The sequence below is a fragment of the Cervus canadensis genome, chromosome 11, assembly GCF_019320065.1.
Source record: "Cervus canadensis isolate Bull #8, Minnesota chromosome 11, ASM1932006v1, whole genome shotgun sequence".
NCBI lineage: Eukaryota > Metazoa > Chordata > Mammalia > Artiodactyla > Cervidae > Cervus > Cervus canadensis.
The window spans coordinates 42402435-42425700 of record NC_057396.1 but is presented as its reverse complement, the minus strand read 5'-3'; the positions used below and the strand labels follow the sequence as shown (position 1 = coordinate 42425700).

Here is a 23266-nt window from a genome sequence, read left to right as displayed (position 1 = left end):
TCTTTTTCCATCTCTATTTCTTATCTACTCCTAAGTCTTACCATCTCCTCTACCTCTCCATTGCTAGAAGTCTAGTTAAGACCATCATCTCTCTCCTGGGTTACCAGAGCAAAGCTCACTCTTACTGATTGCTTTTCTTGCTTCCATCCTTGTCCACTTACAATCCATTCTCCATATAATGCTCAAAGGGAATTTTTAAAAGCATATTGGGATAACTTTCTATTGAACATAAAATCAAACACTTTTTTTCCAGGACATCCAAGGTTGTAATGAATTGAATTGTGTCACCCTAAAAGATGCTTACTTGGAATCTCAGAATGTGACTTTTTTGGAACAAAGTTCTTTGCAGAAGTAATTATGGGAAATCTCAAGATGAGATCATCCTGAGCTAGTAGACCCTAAACCCAGTGAAGGATTCCTTTTTCAGAAAAGAGGAAGACAAAGAGAATGAAGGAGCAAGGCATTTTGAAGACAAAGGCAGAGATTGGAGTTATGGTTCCACAAACCAAGGAAGTCTCCTCCACTAGAGCCTTCTGAGAGAGCATAATCTGCAGATATCTTTAACTTCAGACTTCTCACTTCCAAAACTATGAATTTCTATTGTTCTAAGTCACAGAGTTTGTGGAAATTTGTTATGGCAGCCCTAGGAAGCTAATACCAACACCCCACCAATATGTCCTCTGCTTCTGTCTATGACCTCATTCATTGCACTCCCCCTGTCACTCATCAGCCTCCAAACATTCTGATCTGTTTCTCTCCTTATTGCAAAAAAACTCTTTCCAATCCAAGCCTTTTAGACTCTGTGTTTTCTCTGCCCAAACACTCCTCTCTAAATCTCTTCTTGGTTGGTTCTTTCTTCTCAACCTTCTGGTCACAGCACAAATGTTGATTTCTACAAGATACAAGATGTCCTTTAATGAAATATCACCTTCTCAGAAAGGTCTTTCTTGACCACCTGCTTAAAACGGCAGCCTGTCTTTCCTTGCTTTTATTTTCTCAAAGCACTTATCACCATCAGACATATTATGTGTTTTATTGTTTATTCATTTTTATCACCCTCTTCTAAAATGTAAATTCAGTGGGGATAGGAATTTTAAGCTGTCCAGTCCTATATATCCAGCACCTAGAAGAGATCGCAATAAATATTTAGTTAATAAATCAATTAGATATTCATTGCATAAATAAACTGTGCTATTGAAAGCAATATTATATGGGTTGATTTAACACAAAAATAACAGTCATACAACCTGTAGAATAATGAAAGGAAATTTATTTCTTTTAAGGCTTGGAAAACTATTTTCTCTAGAAAACATGAGTAGTTCCCAGATTGTGGTGACTTCAGGAGCTTGTTAGTTTCTCACATGCTTTAATTCATCTATATTCTGTGGCTCAGACAGTAAAGCATCTGCCCGCAATGTGGGGGACCTGGGTTCGAGCCCCAGGTTGGGAAGATCCCCTGGAGAAGGAAATGGCAACCTACTCCAGTACTCTTGCCTAGAAAACTCTATGGATGGAGGAGCCTGGTGGGCTACAGTCCATGGGGTCGCAAAGAGTCGGACACAACTGAGCAACTTCACTTTCTGCTGCACAGTCATCAATAGTCTGGCATCCAGTCAGAGGTGGGTGTTTTCTTTTAAAAATGTATTTAAGTATCTGTATTTTCTTATCCTGTTTGAGTTTTCTATAACTCAAAGTGAACCATGGCCACTTTTGCAACAATCATTCCAATTATGTGCTACAACTTCCCTTATACTAAATGGAAAGAAAAGAGCAAGTAATGGACTGAGCTTTTGAATGGTCGTGAGGCAGCAGCATGTGTAAGTAGTTGCTGTTGTTTATAACATAGTTTCTCAAATAATCTCTGGAGCAGGATTTTGTTTCCTTGTATAGGTGCATGCTGGTTCACATAATCTAAAAACAATATACATCTATGTACATGGTGGATCTAGTATTGCACAGATTTATTCTCCCATGCAGGATCATTCTACACGATGCATTCAATTCAGCAAGGGCCTTGTCACATATAATGAACAGCACTGGGTACTCACAAAAGGTCATGGACATAGAAGCTGGAATTGTCGGAAGTCGGTGTGGCAAATTTGACTTTCATGAGGGCAGTGTACCAGACTGGGAGTTGATTAGAAGCCACAGGTCTGTCGGTGATGCTGCCTCTGCTCTTACAGAGGGTTACAGCAGAGCTAGCAAAGACTAAAAGCATCCTTTCACCCTACAGAGCAATCTTCACCTTCTAGGATTGCTTCTCATAGTCAGTGATTCTCTTCCACTTTCCAAAAGAGAGGACTGATGGGAGTTGGCAAGTCAAACCTGCAGAAGAGGGGAGAGCATGTCTGAGGGGGAGCAGCTGTGGCATATTGGTGTCACAGGCAAAGGCCCTGAGAGTTCTGATGTGGGCAGTGTTCCTCTCCATTCTAGTTCCCTTACCGGCAATGACCCTTGGAGAGAAACTGCGTGATATACAGAAGATGTACCATATTTACTGGAATCTGAGGTCCCACACATTATTGTCTGAGCCAACAGCGCCCCCATGTGCTATTGGCTATAGGAGTATTTTGAGACTGCAGGAAATGAAACAAAAAGCCAAGGGTCCAGTATCAGAGTTTCAGGGGAAAAAAAGTCATTGATACCTTCTCACTAGAACTTTTAGAGTCTAGCGTAGGACTCCAAGACCTGTAGAAGACTGTATTTGATGTTAGCATGGGATGAGACTGACAACTAGCTGTGAAGTTTAGAATCAAAAGGTAATATCACTGGGTGAATATGGATTAGTGAATGAATAGTGCAGTGTAAATAAAGATCCTATTCAATATTTTTAAGTATTCATATAATGTAATGCATAAATATAATCAATATAATATAATATTATACTACACAATATAACAGCAAAGTTCTATTTTACTTGTATCATCATCATAATAATCTATTATTAGATTAATAATAGATTAATAATATTATATTATTATATTATATTAATAATTATATTATATTTACTATATCAATAATTATATTAATAATTATAATAGATTAGTAATAGATTATTATTATTATTATGAGGCAAGTAATCAATAAACACCAAGGATAATCTTGATCAAGATGCAGTAGACAAACTTGAAACATTCTAGATATGCAAGGGCACCTGTATGTGCCTTACTGATGTATCAGCCTAGAGACACTTCAGAGAGAAAGCTGTTACAGATGTTGAATCACTTTAAAATGTCTTCATCCCCATAATGGTATGTCAATACAGAGATCATTGGCTCTAAGGGACTCTATCTTCCAAATACTTTTCTAAATGCCTGCTTAACATCTTTGTTCCTTAGGCTATAAATGAATGGGTTCATCATAGATGTTATGACTGAATAGAACACTGAGATCACCTTATCCCCCTCATTCATTTTCTTGGAATTTGGACGCATATAGGTAAATATTGTTGATCCATAGAAGAAGACAACAACAATGAGATGAGAACCACATGTAGAAAAGACCTTGAGTCTCCTCTCCCCTGCCCGTATCTGAATCACAGTGGAGATAATATTCCAGTAAGAGGAAAGGATAAGGGAGAGAGGACCGAGGAGAATTATCACACCCATGGCAAAGATGGCCATCTCAGCTTTGTAAGTTTCTTCTGAAGCCAACTTCAAGAGTGCAGGAGGTTCACAAAAATAATGATTAATTATGTTCTTGCCATGGTATGAAAGATATAAAGTAAATGTTGTATCTACTAGAGACACAAGCGCTCCACTAGTCCAAGATCCTATGGACAGCTGAACACAAATCCTCTGGGTCATGAGAGTGGAGTAGTGAAGGGGCTTGCAGACAGCCACATAGCGGTCATAGGACATCACTGCTAGCAGGGAGCTTTCTGTACCCCCAGCTACTAGAAAAAAAATCATCTGAATTGAGCACCCTGGCTTCGAAATGGTCTTTCTTGTTACCAGCAAATGGAATAGCATCTGTGGGACAATTGTTGTAGAGAAAAGGAGATCACTCAATGACAGGTTTTTAAGGAAGAAATACATTGGTGTGTGCAATCGAGAGTCAATATGAATTAATAGTATGATGAGCAGATTCCCAAATACAGTCAGCAGGTAGATGATGAGAAATATCACAAATAGCACGATCTGGGTCTGCTGATCTGAAGAAAGGCCCAGCAAGATGAATTCAGTCAGATAGGTTTGGTTTTTTGTGCCCATGGATGTTTATTCCTAGCTACACAATAAGCATCAACAGAGCCATAAAAATCTGACTACATTTGAGCATCAGATCCTGAAAGTAAAGATCTCACTGGAATAAAAAATGTATTTGATTTTTAAAAATTCTTATAAATATTTGACACGAATTTCTAAAAATTTCCACCACCATATTTCTACAAAAGCTGTCTAAAAAGAACACTAACATATTATGTGGATTTGAAAAATTATAAAGTTTTATGCATTTAGTAGAGAACCCAGGTTTTTATTTTTTGTAGTTTACTTTTTAGTCAGCAGACTTTCACTTTTATTTCATCAAGAAGAAGAACAAATAATTAATTTTCCCTTTGTAATTCCAAGAGATGCCGTACCATCCTTCCAAGTAGAAAGAAAATTTTATGAGACCATTTTATATGATTTTATAATCCACTGTCCTGATTATGTCCTAAATTCTTCACTGGATCAGAGAATCAAGGTTTGATGGAAGTGCTCAAGAGTAAGGCATGATCAGACTTCTGCATGAGAGAGGCAGGACAGTGGAGACCAGTCCAGACTTAGGCAGCACCACACACTTGGGAAATAGGGAGGGCCTTTTGTGGTGACCCAGTGCAGCCACAACAGCTGCCTGCAGAGTGGCAGGGTCTTATCTGGCGTAACCATGTTCGAGCTCCCTCATGCTGCAGATGCATCAGAAGTCCAATCAGTCGGAGAGGTGCATGAGGCACTGGTTCAATACTCTGCAACCAGGCAGGAAACACCAGTCAAAGTCTATAGCTTTACCTCAGGAACAAGCAAGGAATAACCTGCTGAATCCAGGCTCCTGGGGAAAGAGTTTAGAAAGACTTAGGGAAGGTAGCAGGGTCATGGGCAAATGGCTAGGAATCAGGGCTGGATTCTGATATTCCAGGGAAAGGCTGAAGTACTAGTCCTAGAACTGCCCTTTACAACGAAGGAGATGTCAGAGCAGAAAGTCAGCTACCTGGCAGGGACATCTTGGGATGGGGGCAGGGGGAGTCAAAGACTGCCAACATACAAGGGTTTGTTTTCACAGATAAAACCACACATCTAATTGGCAATATAGGACAAATGTGGCCTGATCAGTTGTGACTGGACCACCTGCTCATGAACTGCTAAGTAGGACTCAAAGACCACATGGTTACAGTGAGGTTTCTATTCATAAATATCTATCCAGATGGAAATGCAATGGATCCACCCTGAACCAACTGTATAATATATTGGCCTTGAGGGACCAGGAAGGCAGAGTCAGGAAATAATTTGAGGAATTGGTAAAACAAAATGACAAATAACTTTTACATTGATACAATGTAAAGGGAATACACAAGAGAATCACTGATAAACTGCCACCTCAGTAGCCAAAATAATCCACTACTGATTTCATTTCCCAATGATTTCTGATAAGCCCATTGTTTTTCACTGCTTCATCATTATAAATTTACTTGTAATGAACTGTGCATATTTCATGTGTACAATTTGATGAATTTTGATATATGTATATAAGTACATGCTTTTTTAAAGTTCTTATTAATTTACACATAATTATTTGTTCACAAGCTTGTCTCCCAGACTAGGTTTTATGTTTCTTCAGTGTAAAAATCCTATCTCAATCCATATGACTGCATCACCCAGTATATAGTAAATTTTTAGGAAATGTTCACTGACTGAATTAGTATATGAATGACTGAATACATGCAGAAACGAATAGATTCCTCTCATACTCACAGGCACTGTCACAAACCTGCACTCAAACACTCCTAAGCTAATAGTCCTTTTAAAAGCATAGTATGAAATTTGGAAGACAGAGGTGATGCAGGCCCAGCTTCATGTTATCTTTGGGGTGAGGGGATCCTGTGACCACGAAGAGGGAGTAACACTAGGTGTGACCACCTGGAACACCGGTATAAGAGAGAGGCGTCAGTGGTAGTTGTTCCTCTTCCAGTAGAAATAGGAACAGACCCTCAATACGCATCCTGTTCTCTTTTTCACTCTAAGGCGCGAGAGCAGACATGCAATGCGGCAGCAGCCTGAATACTAGGTGCTGGAGCAGGAGTGTCCGCACACCTAACACTAGCACTCCTGTGCTTGGACTCTTCCCACCTCCCAGATAATGCCTAGTACGGTTCAAGAAGCTCTGTCTTGTGTCCTAGGTATTTTCCTGTGAGTTCAGTGGGAATCACCCAGAGAGTGTGGAAATAGTGAAACAGGAAGAGAACACCTATGTAGCAGGGATGAAAGGTAAGAACACAGGAAGATTCTTATAGCTGAAAAGGGGTAGCGAGTTTGAGAGACAATGGATCTTTTGATTTCTTGTGCCTTTTAGCATACAAACTGACCACCTCGGTAAGTGCCCAGTAGCAAGATTTCTAACAGTGAAAATTCATGAGAAGAGAGATAAAGAAAAATCTCTTCTCCCAAATAGACTGTGGATTGTAAAAATAAAGACACAGCCCTTCTCCCAGGATAAACTCTGGTTCTGCAGAGACTTGATGCCTTCAGCATCTTCCTCCTTCTTACCTGGAGACCAAGGATGAGTTTGTTCTAGAGACGGGGCACTGTAGGTAAGCGGACCTGCCAGTGAGTCCAGCAGAGTGAGATCCAGAGATCCAAGCTGCACATCCAGAGTTTGGTTTTGGATGACAGTGACTTTCAGTCCTCTTTCCTAACAGCTGGGTATGAAATGGACTTTTCCGTGGATTCTATTTCAATCTCTGACTGTTTTCTTGGGTGAATTTTACACTACTTTTTAAGCACCAGCACTGAATTGAGTCTTTCTCTGAAAGGATCATAAAAGATGAGGTCTTGAGAGATGATACCAGCAGGAGGTCCCCAGGGTATCGCTGAGCACAGCTCCCTCTATTATCTCTACACAATGAGATACCATGGGATCTTTTGTAGATTTTTCTTTTTTCTGTTTATAATCATAGATTGAGTTCTGTGAATATCCTCTAATTCCCAGACTTTTTCTAATCAAAGAAAAAATTCTATAGGCTTTGAATATGAGAAAGAATCAAGTTTCTCTTCTTGGGAGCAGAAGCAATATGTAAAATATATGCCAACAGGCATTTGTCCATCCTTTAATTTAAATCCTTAGAAAAGTGGAAATATGCATCCTTTCTCATATTTCTCACTTTAACTGCTTTTAAAATTATTGTTAATTTGAGGATATTATGGCTACCTTTTACAAAAGCTTAACTCGTCTTAGAAAATAACAGGTTTGAGATACTTTATGTAAAAATCAAATGTTTGAACTATATGCTAAAGACAGATCCATACTTTTCTAAAACATACTAGATTTAAACAACTTAATGCTTTATTTACTCATTGATATTTAGTTCTTTTTAATAAAAGAAAAATGCTGCAATCATTTATTATCTTTGCTACTAAATTTTCCCATCTATTTTTCTTTCCTTTTTATTCTGGCAGTAGGAAAATTATTTATTTATTGCTCAGATGTAATTTTTAAATTTTTTGTAATTTTTCTGTTGAATCCAAACTGCATTCTTTATATTATAGATATGTGGTTAAATTTTCTTATCTTTCTTCCTTGATAATTTTTACCTCTTTTTTCAATCAAATCATTATGTATTCTGGTTTATAAAATCTCCTTGTGATTTCATATGTCCTTACAACTATCCAGAGAAATAGGACTAATTTACTCTGTCAAATTATCTCCACTACATCTTTATTGCTTTTTCTTTATTCAAGTCTGTTTGTCATGTTATATTTTCAATTTGTGAGTATATTGTAAAGAAAATTTTATCTTTCTTTTTTAAGTTCATTTTTTAATTGAGGAATAATTGATTCATAATATTGTATTAGTTTCAAGTGTACAGCAGAGTGATTCTTTTTTTTTTTTTGGCAGAATATATTCCTTTATAGGGTATTATAAGATATTTGGTATACTTCTCTGTGCTATACAGGAAATCCTTGTTGCTTACCTATTTTATGTATAGTAGCTTATATCTGTTGATTCCATACTCCTAATTTGTCCTCCGTACCCCATTTTCCTGTTTGGTAACTGTAATTTGCTTTCTATGTCTGTGAGTCTGTTTCTGTTTTCCACAAAGATTCATCTAGATTATTTTTTAGATTTCTCATATAACTGATGTCATATAGTATTTATCTTTCTCTGTCTGAAATGTTAATCAGCCATAAAAATACTGCCATTTGCACCAACATGGATGGAACTAGAAAATATAATGCTTAGTAAAGTAAGTTAGACATATATATATATAATACAATTTGAAAATATTTCACCCATTGTGTTGTAGGTTTCCCTTTTATTTTTCTGATGGTTTCCTTTGCTATGGAGAGGATTTTTAGTTTGATGTAGCCCTACTTGTTTATTTTGCTTTTGTTGTCTATGTCTTTGGTCTGAGATCCGAAAGATAATTGCAAAGACCAGTGTTAAGGAATTTTGCCCTATTTTCTTCTAGGAATGGGAACATATTTAATCAATTTCAACTTTATAATTGTTGGAGTAGAAAATTAGCTATTGGAATATCTTATCCTTAGGGCAAATGGGTGAAGAAAAGTCTTATGATGGCAATTAGAGAAAAAATCAAAGTCCAGGGACTTTTGATCAGGATTTATTTCTCACACAAGTTATTTATATTTCATCTGGGAGTAAAAACTCTTGTTGTGTAAATCTTGGGGTACACACATACACACACTCATGGGCCCACATATCTGATTGTGTACTTACTGATTGATTTATTTCTTCTTTTGATATGTTTCTCCTGTTTGCTATTTTTTTTATAATATATCAAAAGCATATTTTGATATGTTTCTCCTGTTCTGGAGAAGGGAATGGCTACCCACTCCAGTATTCTGGCCTGGAGAATTCACAGTCTATGGGGTCGCAAAGAGTCGGACACGATTGAGCGACTTTCACTTTCTTTCTTTCCTGTTAGCTATGTGCTGTGTGCTGTGCTTAGTCACTCAGTCGTGTCCGACTCTTTGTGACCCCATGGACTACAGCCAGCCAGGTTCCTCTGTCCATGGGGATTCACCAGGCAAGAATATTGACTGGAGTGGATTGCCATGCCCTCGTCCAGGTGATCCTCCCACCCCAGGGATCGAACCTAGGTCTCCCTCATTGCATGCGGATTCTTTACCATCTGAGCCAACAGGGAAGCCAAAGAATACTGGAGTGGGTAGCCTATTTCTTCTCCAGGGGAATTTCCCAACCCAAGAATTGAAGCGGGTTCTCCTGCAATGCAGGCAGATTCTTTACCAGCTCAGTATCAGGGAAGCCCTCTGTTAGCTATAGATCTTCAAAAATATGTCACAATTCTATAGCGATGTGTATGGACTTTTTTTAATTCACAGTTATTTCATTGATGCTACTTTGTTTTTACTTTTATACAATCAACAATAATACATTTTTACAATGATGTCAAAGGGTAATTGAACAATACAGATCACTGATTATTTCTCTGTTAAAGGCAGCTGAAAATTAGAGCAATATTCACTCAGTTAGCACTGAATAAAGATAATTTGTCCAGCAGAAACAAAGGAGAGATCATTTCTAATTAGAACACTTAATAGTTGTATAAATATGGAAAACCATCAACTCTTTCTGAGAAGCAGTCATTTTATCTGTGAAATGGGGATTGTATTTGTCCTGCTTTAATCTTTATAATTCTAAAGGCTTAAAGTAACTAATATTTATATATCCAATAATAACTTTTAAAAAGCAGACTGTACAGAAGCTGCAATGAGGGATAGAGAAATACACATATAAAGGAGATTTTGATAAACCTTTCCCAGTTCAAGACAGAGCAAATGGACAAAAAATAGCAAAAATAAAAAAGCTAAAGATACAATCAATTAAAAAGCACAAATACATATCAAACTGCAAGCTATCATAATAAAAAGTATATCTCTTTCCAGTGTACATAGAACATTCACAAATATTGTTACAAACATAATCTCAATAAATTTCAAAAAAATAGTTATTATGCAAGCAGCATGTATATATCATTAGCTGTAGGGAATGGGACTGAGGAGTTTGGAGAGGGCAAAAACACCAGCTAGACTTCTCGGGAGAGGTATTACTTCATAGGTTGATTTTTTAATCAGGTAAATATTTTATGTAATTTAAAATAAAATAAAAAATTTAAAATAAATTCATAAAAATTGAAAGAAAAATGTAATAAACAAACCTAGCTACGTATCCAGATTGTGATGTGTGTGTGGTGAGATAAAACAGCTGAGGGCTGTGTTGTTGCCATCAGGACCTGGAACATTTGATGAGAGGCAGAAAGATGAGACTAGGGAAGAGAAGCAAAGGCGTCAGTGGTGTTGCTAACGCTAGATGGTGAATACGTAAGAATGTTATATGTACATATATAGAACTAGTTTATTTATATATATACATGCTGTGCTGTATTTAGTTGCTTAGTCATGTCTGACTCTGTGACCCATGGACTTTAGCCTATCAGACTCCTCTGTCCATGGGGATTCTCCAGGCAAGAACACTGGAGTGGGTTGCCATGCTCCTCCATGGAACCCAGTCTCCCGCACTGCAGGCAGATTCTTTTCTTTACTGTCTGAGCCACCAGAGAAATCCAAGAATACTGGAGTGGGTAACCTATCCCTGCTCCAGGGGATCTTCCCAACCCAGGAATTGAACCAGGGTCTCCTGCCTTACAGGAGGATTCTTTACCAGTTGAGTTACCAGGAAAGCCCTTATACATATGTACATATGTATATATCACTTGTGGATACATTAGGCATTAAAATAAGGGTATATTATCTAGCTCCTGGTATTATGAAGACCAGTTAGTAATCTACTATAGTAAAAGTCCAGGGCAGAGATAATGGTAATTGAGACCAGAGTGGAATATTTGAGTGTTGAAAACTGGGATGTTTTTAGGGAAAGAAAAATACCACAGAACTTGCTGATAGATTGTATCTTTGCTAAATCTTGTCCAAAGGAAATATTAGTTCTTTTTTTTTTTTTCATGGAAAGGTATCTTTTTAAAATTTGTTTCCTTATGTAATTAGCTTCAAGCATTACAGAGTAGCTAAAAGTTTCCAGGCAAGGTATGTGGAGCAGAGGAGTTCATTTTAAATTCATAATTTCATTTTAAATTTCAGAAATCTTCAAAGGGTCTGAGGCAGAAAGGAGGTCATAAAGGAAAAACAAGGTCACTGGGAAACGTGTAAGTGGTGATGATGCTTCCATTGGTAAGACTGCTTCCATTTCAGATGTCGATTTTGACCATTAATTCCTATTCAGGAGTACCAATCAGGGCTGAGGCTTTAAAGGAGTATGTTCCCAGCAGGGAGCTCTTCAATTATGATGCTCATTACCAAGTGTGCTGGCTGCTTTCACACATGACCTTTAAGGCATCAATAATTTATAATATGATTTATTTGTAAATAATGTGAAAAGAAAGTACTTGGCTGTCCTGATACAACATGAGTAGCTTGAGGAGTTGATGCAGAAACCAAGGCATAGGTAACTGATAAGAATTTTTTTTCCAGTGTCTAGGACTGATATAAACCTGGGAAGGTCTGCCCACAGTAAAGTGTCTAATATTATATGACTACAAATGCTCACTAATAAGAAGGTAAGAACTGAGAAATTCTGTCAATAGCAACAAGTAAAATTCAACATTTGTATCTTCATTTTATCTTCATTTTCCTCTCTACTTTTTATTTCTGCTTTAAACTGAGCTGTCAAAAAAATCTGGCTAACTTTCTCTGTGATTGGGTGTAGGATTGTCATAGGGTAAGAAAAGAAAATACTGAAGTAAAATGTAAGGTCACTCTGTCAGAACAGAAAAAGAATTTCAAACATATCCTGGAATATTGATCAGAGAAATGAATGCTTCTTAACTATCAAAATACAGAGCTGATGGAGACAAAATTGTGTCTCTAAGACCAAATGAGGACTAATGTGGCAGATTTTCAGAATTTTCGTAATGTAGAGTGAAGTGAAGTCGCTCAGTCGTGTCTGACTCTTTGCGACCCCATGGACTGTAGCCTACCAGGCTCCTCTGTCCATGGGATTTTCCAGGCAAGAGTTCATAATGTAGAAGAACCACATAAAACCAAGACCAGATATGAAGCTCCATCTAGGAGTTATAGGGCTTCAATATGACACTGGCAGCCACCATCCTGGATAAAAGAAAACCTCCCCAATACTCTCCTGAAGGCTCCCATTACCTCCTTGTTTCTCAGACTATAGATGAGAGGGTTCAGTGCTGGAGTAATGATGGTGTAAAATACAGAGAGGATGTTGTCCTGTCGGGGACTGTGGTAGGAGCCGGGCTGGACATACATAAACATGGCAGCTCCGTAGTACATTCCCACCACAGTCAGATGAGAAGAACATGTGAGGAGGGCTTTCTGCCTTCCTTCTCCTGAGGACATGTGGAGGACAGCAACTAGGACAAATGTATAGGAGGCAAGGACAGCAGCAAGGGAAGGCATGAGAAAGACGGAACCTGACACATACACCATGAACTCGTATCTGCACAGGCCAATTTCAGCAAGGGTGGGATCTCACAGAGGAGGTGCCTGATTTCCCGGGTCATGCAGAAAGGAAAACGCATGGTATATGAAGTGTGTATCACAGAATTCAGGAATGCCAGGGTCCAAGATGTGGCCATCATGAGCCAGCAGATCCTGGGCCTCATGAGCACCATGTAGTTCAGAGGATGACAAATGGCTACATACCTGTCATAGGCCATGAAGGCCAATAAGAGGCCCTCTGCACCACCAAGGGTCAGTACTAGGAACATCTGAAGGGCACAGCCCTCAAAGGAGATGGCATTCTCTCCACGCAGATAATCCACAAGTGTTTTAGGAATAACTACAGATGTAAGCATCAAATCCATGAGAGAAAGCTGGCTGAGCAGGAGGTACATGGGCACATGGAGCCGGGCATCCACTGTGATGACCAGGAGCAGCAGGCCATTGCTGGTTAGGGCCAGAGTGTACAGGACTGAGACTGTAGTGTAGAGCAGTCCAGGAGACCCACTGTCAGTCAGAATTCCCACCAAGATGAAACCACTTTCCAAGGTGGAGTTATAGAGCTCCATTCTGTGGTTTTTTTGGTTATCTGAAATTATGAAAAATCAGGTAAGGTAGTTCTGATGTGGTCACTGGGGACTCCTTGCCTTTACAATGTTACAGCCCTTGATCAAAAGAAATTAGTTGCTCAGTTTATCATACCATGTATTAGTCTTTCATTCATAAATTAAATCACCAAGTATGTACTGATAACATATTGTTAAAATAGCACTTTTCTTTCCCATTTCTGATGTTTCCTTCAATGTCAGGCAAGTTCCATTTGGGCAGTAATTCTGCATTTGCTCTGCTTCACCATCCCACTTCCTTCTCTTGAGAAACAGGAGCAACCTAACCAATGGGAAACATTAAAGGGAAAATTTAGGCATATAGACGTATGGAGTGCACTAAATAGCTTCAGGCACGTCCAATTCTTTGCGACCCTATGGACTGTAGCCCACCAGGCTCCTCTGTCCAAGGGATTCTCTAAGCAAGAATACTGGAGTGGGTTGCTGCGCCCTTCTCCAGGGGATCTTCCCGACCCAGTGATCGAACCCATGTCTCTTTACATCTCCTGCATTGGCAGGTAGGTTCTCTACCACTAGCACCACCTCGGGAGCCCAGACATATGGTATCCAGCTTCTTTTTCCTTCCCTTCTTTTCAGGAGATGCAGCATCTTTGAGAAGGCCCAACATATATTTCCCTCTCTCCCACCCAGGTTGTGAAGCAATTGAGACAGGAGGTATTTGTGCAGACAAAACATCACCCTATTTTTCATAAAGCAGAAATTACGGGATATAATTTCTGTGTCAGTGGATAATGGACTTCCTAAACCTCAAAATGAACATAATTACCTTTGCAGTCACAAGCGGTGCAGGACCAGGTCAGTACTTCCCACCTAAGAAGGACTGGTGGAACAGGAGAACAAGAGATACAAGTACTGGTCATTGTATCTTCTAAGAAAAAGAGAGAATTTTATTCCGGTTCATTCTCCAATTAGATTAACTTCCTCCCTGAAACTTGAGAAGAAAGAAGAGAGTAGAGGCTAAGGATTAACATTCAGTTCAGTTCAGTTCCGTCACTCAGTCGTGTCCGACTCTTTGCGACCCCATGAATCGCAGGCCTCCCTGTCCATCACCAACTCCCTGAGTCTACCCAAACCCATGTTACCTTGATGTAAAAGAAAATTTTGGAAGAGAGAAACAACCATTCCCTCTCGTGCCTATTATGTGCCAGGCACTGTGCTAGCTCCCATTCATACAGGGAAGTACATAGTATATAAAATACCTGACCACGTTCAGTTACACTCATAAGGAGCATTGAAAGGTGGGTGGAAAATTCCCTGGCTGTCCAGTGGTTGGGACTCCCCGCTCTCACTGCCCAGAGCCTGGGTTCAGTCTTTGGTCAGGGAACTAAGTCCCCACAAGTTGCATGGCATAGCCAATAAATAAATAAAATAGATGTAACTATAAATAGTGAAAAGCATCCTAAAGGAAAAAAAAATGAACAGTGGTTCTCATGTAGATTGGTAGTTAAAGAAAACCTTCTGAGTCTGTGAATTTTAAGCTCAGTTTTGAAAGACAAACGTAAATTACCCAGTTGAGGGGGGATGAAGAGCTACCTGAGCAATATAAAATATGCAGAATATTTGAAACAGGAGAGAGCTTGTAATTTCTAAGAAGCTGAAGGACGACTGGTGAGGACGGTACTGAACGAGAGACGCTTGGAGAGAGAAACAGGTTCCCAGTCCTGTTTGGCCTTTCAGGGAATATGGACTATTGTTGTTGTTGTTTGTTAACTGAGTCATGTCTGTCTCTTTTGTGACCCCATGGGCTGTAGCCTGCCAGGCTCCTCTGTCCATGGGGTTTCCTAGGCAAGAATACTGAGGTGGGTTGCTATTTCCTTCTCCAGGGGATCTTTCTGACCAGGGAATCGAACCCACCTTTCCTGCATTGCAGGCCGATTCTTTACCACTGAGTCTCCATGGAATCCCATATAGACTCTAACTGAGAGCTGTTTTTTTTGTTTTTTTTTTAAATGTTTTATTTTGTCTTGGGGTATAGTCAATTAACAAAGTTGTGATAGTTTCAGGGAAACAATGAAGGGATTCAGCCATATGTAAACATGTTTACATGCCTGTCCCAAACTTCCAAACTATCCTTTCCCCTCATCCTTCCCCTGGCAACCATAAGCTCATTCTCTAAGTCCCTGAGTCTGTTTCTGTTTTGTAAGTTCATCTGTATCATTTCTTTTTAGATTCCACATATACGGGGTGTCTTTAATCTGTATACGCAAGAGTGATTCATACTTTTAAAAGATAACTCTAATAGTCCCATGGAGGAGTACAAGTAGAAGATGGGCAAGAACAGACCCAGGGAGATATGTGCAGAGGTGATTGTGGTCATCTAGGTAAGATGGACCAGGGACAGATATGATAGAGTCAAGATTCATGTTGGAAGTAGAATCAACAATTGGTGACTGATATGATTCTTGAGATGGAATTCAGTCATGAGGAGCTAGTTTGGTAGGTGATAAATAGAAGAATTGAGTATGTTTAAGGGACTAGAAACTTTCATGAGAATGGAGAATCTATTTTTCTCCGAGTGAGTAAGTGAATAGAATGGATAGGACTTTATGTGAAAGCTTGGAATTCAAGGACTGTTTTCTCTTGCAAAGTGCATAGTTTGCTGACTCTTCATCATGGTGTCCTTCTTACTACCACCAATTTAGCACTCACTCTCTTCTTGTTGATATTTTGTGATGATGATTTATACCCAATACTTTGACTTGTCTCAGACATTGTGAATAAAACACAAGGCAAGGTCAAACTCCCTGGCTTGAGTTATATCTTTCCTACTGATCACATGATCTTATTTTAACATGTAGCTGTCACATTTTTCTCACTTGTAAAGTAGGAGTGATCTTAGCTCTATGCAACTGTTTCAGTGGTCTCATGATTTTTTAATTTTCATAACTATTTTATATGTCATATTTTAACATATTTTTATGGCTATAGTCACAGAGTTCAGCTCAGTTCAGTTGCTCAGTCGTGTCTGACTCTTTGCAACCACATAGACTGCAGCACACCAGGCCTCCCTATCACCAACTCCCTGAGTTTACCCAAACTTATGTCCATTGAGTCGGTGATACCATCCAACCATCTTATCCTCTGTCGTCCCTTTCTCCTCCTGCCTTCAATCTTTCCCAGCATCAGGGTCTTTTCAAATGAGTCAGCTCTTCACATCAGGTGGCCAAAGTATTGGAGTTTCAGCTTCAACATCAGTCCTTCCAATGAACACCCAGGACTGATATCCTTCAGGATGGACTGGTTGAATCTCCTTGCAGTCCAAGGGACTCTCAAGAGTCTTCTCCAACACCACAGTTCAAAAGCATCAATTCTTCGGCTCTCGACTTTCTTTATAGTCCAGCTCTCACATCCATACATGACCAGTGGAAAAACCATAGCCTTGACTAGATGGACCTTTGTTGGCAAAGTAATGTCTCTGCTTTTTAATATGGTGTTTAGGTTGGTCATAACTTTCCTTCCAAGAAGTAAGCATCTTTTAATTCCATGGCTGCAGTAACCATCTGCAGTGATTTTGGAGCCCCAAAAATAAAGTCAGCCCCCCAAAATAAACCCCCCCAAAAAAACAAAAAACTGTTTCCCCATCTATTTGCCATGAAGTGATGGGACCAGATGCCATGATCTTAGTTTTCTGAATGTTGATAGATTCTCAATAAATGTAAAGTATGAGCACTATATAGAAACCAGTTTACAGAGATTTTTGTTCAATTACTCTCTTTTTTTTAAATTGGTGGTAAAAACAAACAACATGTGATCTGCTCTTGTAAAGCTCTAAGTGTCCAGTACAGTCACCTATAAGCACACTGTTGTACACTAGATCTCCTGAACTTTCCCGTTTGGCGTGACTGAGACTTTATACTCACTCAACAGCAGCTCTTCATTTCGACATCCCAGCAGCCCCTGGAAGCCACCATTCTTTCTGCTACAATTTGACTACTTTAGATGACATAAGAGGAATCGTGTAGTATTTAGACTTCTGTGGCTGACTTCACTTAACACAGTACATTCCAATTTCTTACATGTAGCACAGGACCAGATTTCTTTCTCTTAATATTTGAATAAAATTCCATTATATTTATATTACATTTTCTTTAGCCATTCATCTGTCAGTGGACGTTTAAGTTGTTCCTCCCTTTTGGCTATTAACATACTTTATCGATTGCCCTCCAAATCAGTTCATCATCTGGCCAGCTGACCTCCCCTGCCTCATTTCTGCCTGTGGTTCCTAGCCTTTGCACCCTCCTCTGTCCCTGTCCGGACCCCAAATCCCTCCATGTTGATTCAGTTGAAATTCTCCAGGAAATTGTGTTTCCTTTTGCCTCTAGGCTTTTGCACTTGCAGCTCCTCTTCCTAAAAGTGCCATTTCTTTCCCCTTTCCCATTCCTCATGCTCTAATCCTTTTTCTCAGTTAAAACTTCCTGGTACTTCCGAACATCTCTGTTACTACCTCCCAGAAGTTTGCCTTGCTTCTCTCAGAGTAAGTAGCTTCCCAGACTATTGCAGTCAAATATTTTAATGCTAATCTTTAAGCATAAGGATTATGTCTTATTCACAGTGTTTGCTCAGTATACAGCACAGCCCCTCAATTAGAGAATATCCTTGATGATTATTTGTTGAATAAATGAGACCAACATTAATGACATGTCCAAGACCTAGGGAACAAATAACATTTCCTAACCATCTACATTTCCTAACTAGGGTCCTGCTCCCATTTCCTGATCATTCACTTACAGAAAGCTCATAATACCTCCCAAACAGAGATAAAATCCTTACCTCTGATAGATAGGAGATACTGCTGGTCAACTTCACTGTTGGTTGTGTATCTTGTTTGGAGAGTGAAGAAGTGCAACTAGAAATTGGTGAGTAAATAAAGTAGAATTTGTACCAGTGCATGAAGGGGACCAGCTGTGAGGAGGTATGTGGGATCAGTGGGTCAGGGTGTTCCCATCCACTTGGCTTTGCAGGGCCTCCCTGGGATGGGCCACCTGGCCTTTGAATGACCTCCACTTCAGAGAGAAGGGTCTCATAGGAACCTGAAACAGCCTGTCCCCTCTCTTATGAGAAGGGTTAAGACAGGCTGTGTCTCTGACCCAGTCACCTTGTGAAGGAATTTTCCTAGCCATTAAGCAATTGTCTAACTAAGGTAAATGCTTAACTTTTAAAAACAGTTTCACTCCTACTTGGCTCTGGAGGAAAAACTAAATAAAGGAAAACCACTGCAGATGATCCAGGAAGAGGACCCAAAGGAAGGCCTGCAAAGCCTGGCCTCACTTTCCCAGGGGTCACCGTGAGACAGGGCCTGTCCTTGGGGGTGGCTCTTCTGCCTCCCTATATGATGACAATGACTTTGTCCCTCTACTCAGAAGCTTTGTTTAAAAGGAACTCTCTCCCCAGCTGAATTGATCCCTTCCTGGAAGTGCTGGGAGACAGGACTTTCAATAAGTCTCCTGGATGTGATACCTGACCTCTTAATTCTTCTTTCATCTCTCAATAAATGAGTTCTGCACCACAGTAGAAGAAACATGGAGGGGGGGCTGCTATTTACAATCCCTGAGTTCACACCTAATGACCAGGCCTTGGGCTAGTACTGTGCATCTCTGCCAAATTCACAGGGATTTGAGAAGACCCAATGAGGTCTCAGGAGAGCTGTGAAAGCAGGACTCTATCTCAGTCTTTCCTCTGGAGGGAACTGTTGCACTGAGCACAAGTGAGTATCTCAGAGCAAATTAATTAAGACTAAAGCACACAATGTATCCTGCTTTGTTTTCCCTCCATAGTTCTTTTTTTTTTTTTTCTCTCATTCAATATGTAACCCTAGCTTTGCATGCTTTGTTTTCCTCCCATTATTCTGTCTTTTTTTCTCATTCAATTTGTATCAACTTCAACTGTGCACTGAACACATTATATAGCAATAATATAGAAAAAAATAACCAACCATCCTTTCTTAGGGATGTTACCTTCTAGGTGGTAGAGAACAAGAAATAAAATATTGTAAGTGTTACATTGTACATTAGGAGTTTTCAAGTGCTTTGGAGCTAAAAAAAGGTAAGAGGAACAGAGAATGTGGGAAGAAATTGTAAGGGTTAGAGCAGAGCTTACTGAGAAAATGTCCTTTGAGCAAAAATGTGAAGATCATTTTAGACAGAGAGAAGAGCCATTGAAAAGGTTCTGAGGTCAAGCTGAGGTAGGCAAACAAGGAGACCAAGGGAGCTGGACTGGAGTGAGCAAGCTGGGTTGGATGGAGTAGGAGAAGAGGTCAGAGAGGAAGCGGAGTAAGCACACAGAACTACTGTGAAGGTTTCAACTTTTGTTCTAAGTGAATCAGGGAATGATTGGGGGTCTTTGAATAAGAAATTGAAATAATTTGAATTTTGCTTAAGAGGAATTGTCACTTTGTTAAAGACTTTGCTTTGTTACTCTGTTAAAGACTTTACAGGGACCAGAAAGGAAGCAAGCAGACTGGTTAGGAACCTGTTGCAATGATCCAGAAAGGAGCCAATGACTTGGATCAGAGGGGTGGCAGTGGAAGAGTTGTTAAGTGATATAATCCTGGATGTATTCAGAGAAAGGATGTGTGTATCTTTAAATGTCAGTGTTGTGAGTTTGCTGCTGCTCAGTTAAGTCAGGTGATTAGAACTTAGTGCTGATGGCCTCTATTTTAGTCCATTAAATGTTTTCTCTGATGCTGAGATTCTTTATGAATTCATCAAATGTTATTTAATTTCTACTTTGTGCCAGCTATGGTGCCAGGCTAAGTGACCCCACTGTGGAAAATATGTAGTTTCTGCCCTCCTTATATGGTTGTGGGGAAGATATTGAAAACTGTAGTCAAAGCTCACATCTTAATACAGAGGATCCTAGACAGTCTAGCTTGTAAAGGAGGTGGATTTCTGTAGATTCCACAATAGCGCACCACCAAGCTCTTCCTAGAAACACACACACACACACACACACACACATGTTAGTGGTCTGTATTAACATGATTTAGTCATCTTCTTCTTAAGGTAAAGTGGGATCTATAAGTCATCACTCCATATTTCCTTCTGCTCCCTGGGAAGGGTATTAGAGGGCAGGGAATTCATAATTATCTCCAAGAAGAGGAGAGCATTTCTTGTTCAAAGAGTGGATGTTTGCTGAGTCAGAAGACCTATAGATCTTGCCTCAATGACTCTCAAGTATGAGGAAAAGGGTAGAAATGTTATTCTCCTTATATGGCCCTAAAGAAACCTCTAGCTAAGCTTTCTCAAAACCAAACCCAGAGTCTCAGTCTGTTAGTAGCTAAATTATAATGCAAATTGAATTCCTAAATTTCCAGGATGTCTTCTTCTAAAGTGAGGGTATTGATTAGGGAAGAATGGGAACCTGACAATTGGACTAGGGGCAAATAGATTCCCATGACTCTGAAGACATTGTTCTGCTAATGTTTTGACCAATAATAAGCTGTTTCATGAGAGTTTGGCCCTTATTTGCCTTAGAAACATGTAATAAACACCCCTGAGGTTGTTGCCATTAAGACACTGCAGATTCTCCTCAGGGACCACTCTCACCTTCCCTCTTTGCTTCCAAACTTGTAAGTAAACTCAAGTTCCAGCAAACTCAAAGAGTGAGAGTTGTTATATATCAAAGGAGCAACATGATTTTTCTGATGTATACAGACAGGAATCTGGGAAATAAGTGTGGGGATGGAGCTCATGGGTATGGAATTATGGTGGGAGGAAAAAAAAGTTGGATCAGGCTAAACTTATTGATATGGTCCACTAAGTAGAGACCTTGGATTCAGTGTTTCAGCTCAAGAGGTTAGAAAAGGCTCTACAGATTGTTTAGTTGGCTGGCTAAAACATGAGCCCAAGGGTAGGTCTACTACAGTAAATAGAATTTAAAGTGTAAGGTTTACATTTATATACTATAGAGTAAGTTGTCCAAAAGCTTTGGGAGATAAACTGTTGGAATGGGTTTATCAAATAAGACCTGCTCACCCACTCTGGGAGAATATATCTTTCACTATGACTGTGAGAATACAAACTTATGAGAGAAGACCCAGCATCCTTTAAGGGCCCCGTGGTTGGTCTTCTGTGTAGGTCAGAAATTATAGTGGGAGTGGCTACCACTGAACTGGGATCTCTAAATGCAGTGGGAATAATGGGATCTCATGTGGCATGGCCATCATCATATCTTAATCATCAAAGATTAGTTGAATGTGGCTGCTGTAATGGGTGGAGGAGTGAAAGCAGTAAGCATAGCAGTCTGACTCACAGAGACTGATGGTTAGTGGATGATGATGCTCTTAGAAAATAACTTCTTGGTTTCAAATCCTTTGTTCTTGAGGTTAAGTCATGGTCAGCTAACGACATACCAGTAAATCTCTACCAAACAAATGTCATTTTCTGATCTGACAAGAAAGGCAAGGTGCCAAGGCACAACTCTCCCCTGCCAAGGTCCTGGTCCTCGCTAAGAGGAGGCAAATCTCAGCTGGTAGCTTCCTCAGGGCCAGGTCCCCAGACCTTGCCCAGCTGTCATCACTGAGGGAGCCAGGCACCCAGGACTCAACTGGCTCTCAGGCTCCCTAAACAGTGGAGTGGGGTTGGGGGGTCAGCCAGGTCCCATAGACTGTGAACCCAGGGAGACTGCCACTGTTATTAGCTTACAGAAACAGGGATGGGGGAGAAGCTTACCGCTATCTCAATGCCTGGGCCAAGCCAGTGGGTAGCCTTGATGAGGGCTCTGGAGACCTGTAGGACATAACCCCCAGCCTCGTTCTGTGGCCTGTCAACTCGCTCATTGGCCCAAGGCTAGGCAAGCTGGAAGACCCTAGTGAGAAGGCCAGGATCCCCCTTTTACCTCACTCTTCAACTGACAACCACCACTCCCACTGGACCTTTGGCTGAATTCCTCCCTAAAATGACTCATTAATGGTTGGCTGCTTATGGGCGGGGCCCACGTGGTGCTGACCAATGGCCAAGAATGACAGCTACAGACAGCTTAAGGTGAACAGTGTCAGATTCATGGTCTCCAAAGAAGAAGATTCAGCTTTGGGACTAGAGACCAGGCTTGGTTACTCAAGAGCTTTTGTGTAGCTGAGTTTTATTAAAGTGAAAAAGGAACAGGAAAGTTTCTGACATAGACATCAGAAGGGGGACGGAGAGTGCCCCCTGTGCTAGTCCTAGCAAGTTGTTTTATGTCTGTTAGAAAGTTATTAATTAGATAAGAGAGACACCTCAAGGCTGAGGGAGTTTCACTGGGCCCCTCTCCCACAAAATGCATTTTTGAGATAGGATGGCACGAGGTGTGTCATCCCCCAGCCATGAAACAATGGATATGAATACTGGTTTGTTGAGCTATTACCAGCCCAAGGTTTGAGAAAAAAAAAAAGTTAGTCTTCAGTGGACCCATTTTGAAGAAAGGCAAATTCCAAAGCAAACACATAGTTTCACTAACATAGCTTAAGAAAAACTTTTCCTTGGAGAGTTTATTTCCTCCTGCCACTTAAGGGAGAGACAAAAATGTCTAACTCTTGCAGCCTGTTTTCTCTGTTTGGAGACCCCTGGCCTTCCTCCCTGTTACCTTTTCATTTCCCCCTTCTCTTTTAGGAGAATTATGTTGCCTAGGGAAAGGGGCATCATTCTCATTCTGTAACTGCTTCTGAGCTGATAAGGGGCATCGTCCCTAAATTGGTGAGGCAACATATTCTCCTAACCCTCATATTGAAGGTCTCTGATGCAGGGGCGCCAAGTAGTAATTGGAGGAAGCTGTCCCAGTCACAGGAGTTTAAGCAACCATTTGTAACTAAAAGTTTCAGACGGTTAGAAACAAACCCCATTTTATAGTTACAGATGTAAGATGAAATACTCATTAAATCAAGTTAAAAGCTAATCAAAATCATTATGTCCATAAGGCTCCAACAGTACGTGAACTGTGAACCTAAAGATGTTC

At 40.0% G+C, this 23266-nt stretch overlaps 2 protein-coding genes and 1 pseudogene across 2 annotated transcripts in view; all 3 read right to left on the bottom strand.

The window, feature by feature from the left end:
- The window catches only part of LOC122449250 (interferon-induced very large GTPase 1-like), a 393510-nt gene that overhangs the window by 93854 nt on the left and 276390 nt on the right, over positions 1-23266 (bottom strand). The gene's annotated exons all lie outside the window — the stretch shown is intronic.
- Positions 3288-4211, bottom strand: LOC122449847 (olfactory receptor 2D3-like). The gene has a single exon (XM_043481889.1). The coding sequence runs from the start codon at positions 4209-4211 to the stop codon at positions 3288-3290; it is 924 nt and encodes a 307-aa protein (XP_043337824.1).
- On the bottom strand, positions 12321-13282 carry LOC122449249 (annotated as a pseudogene).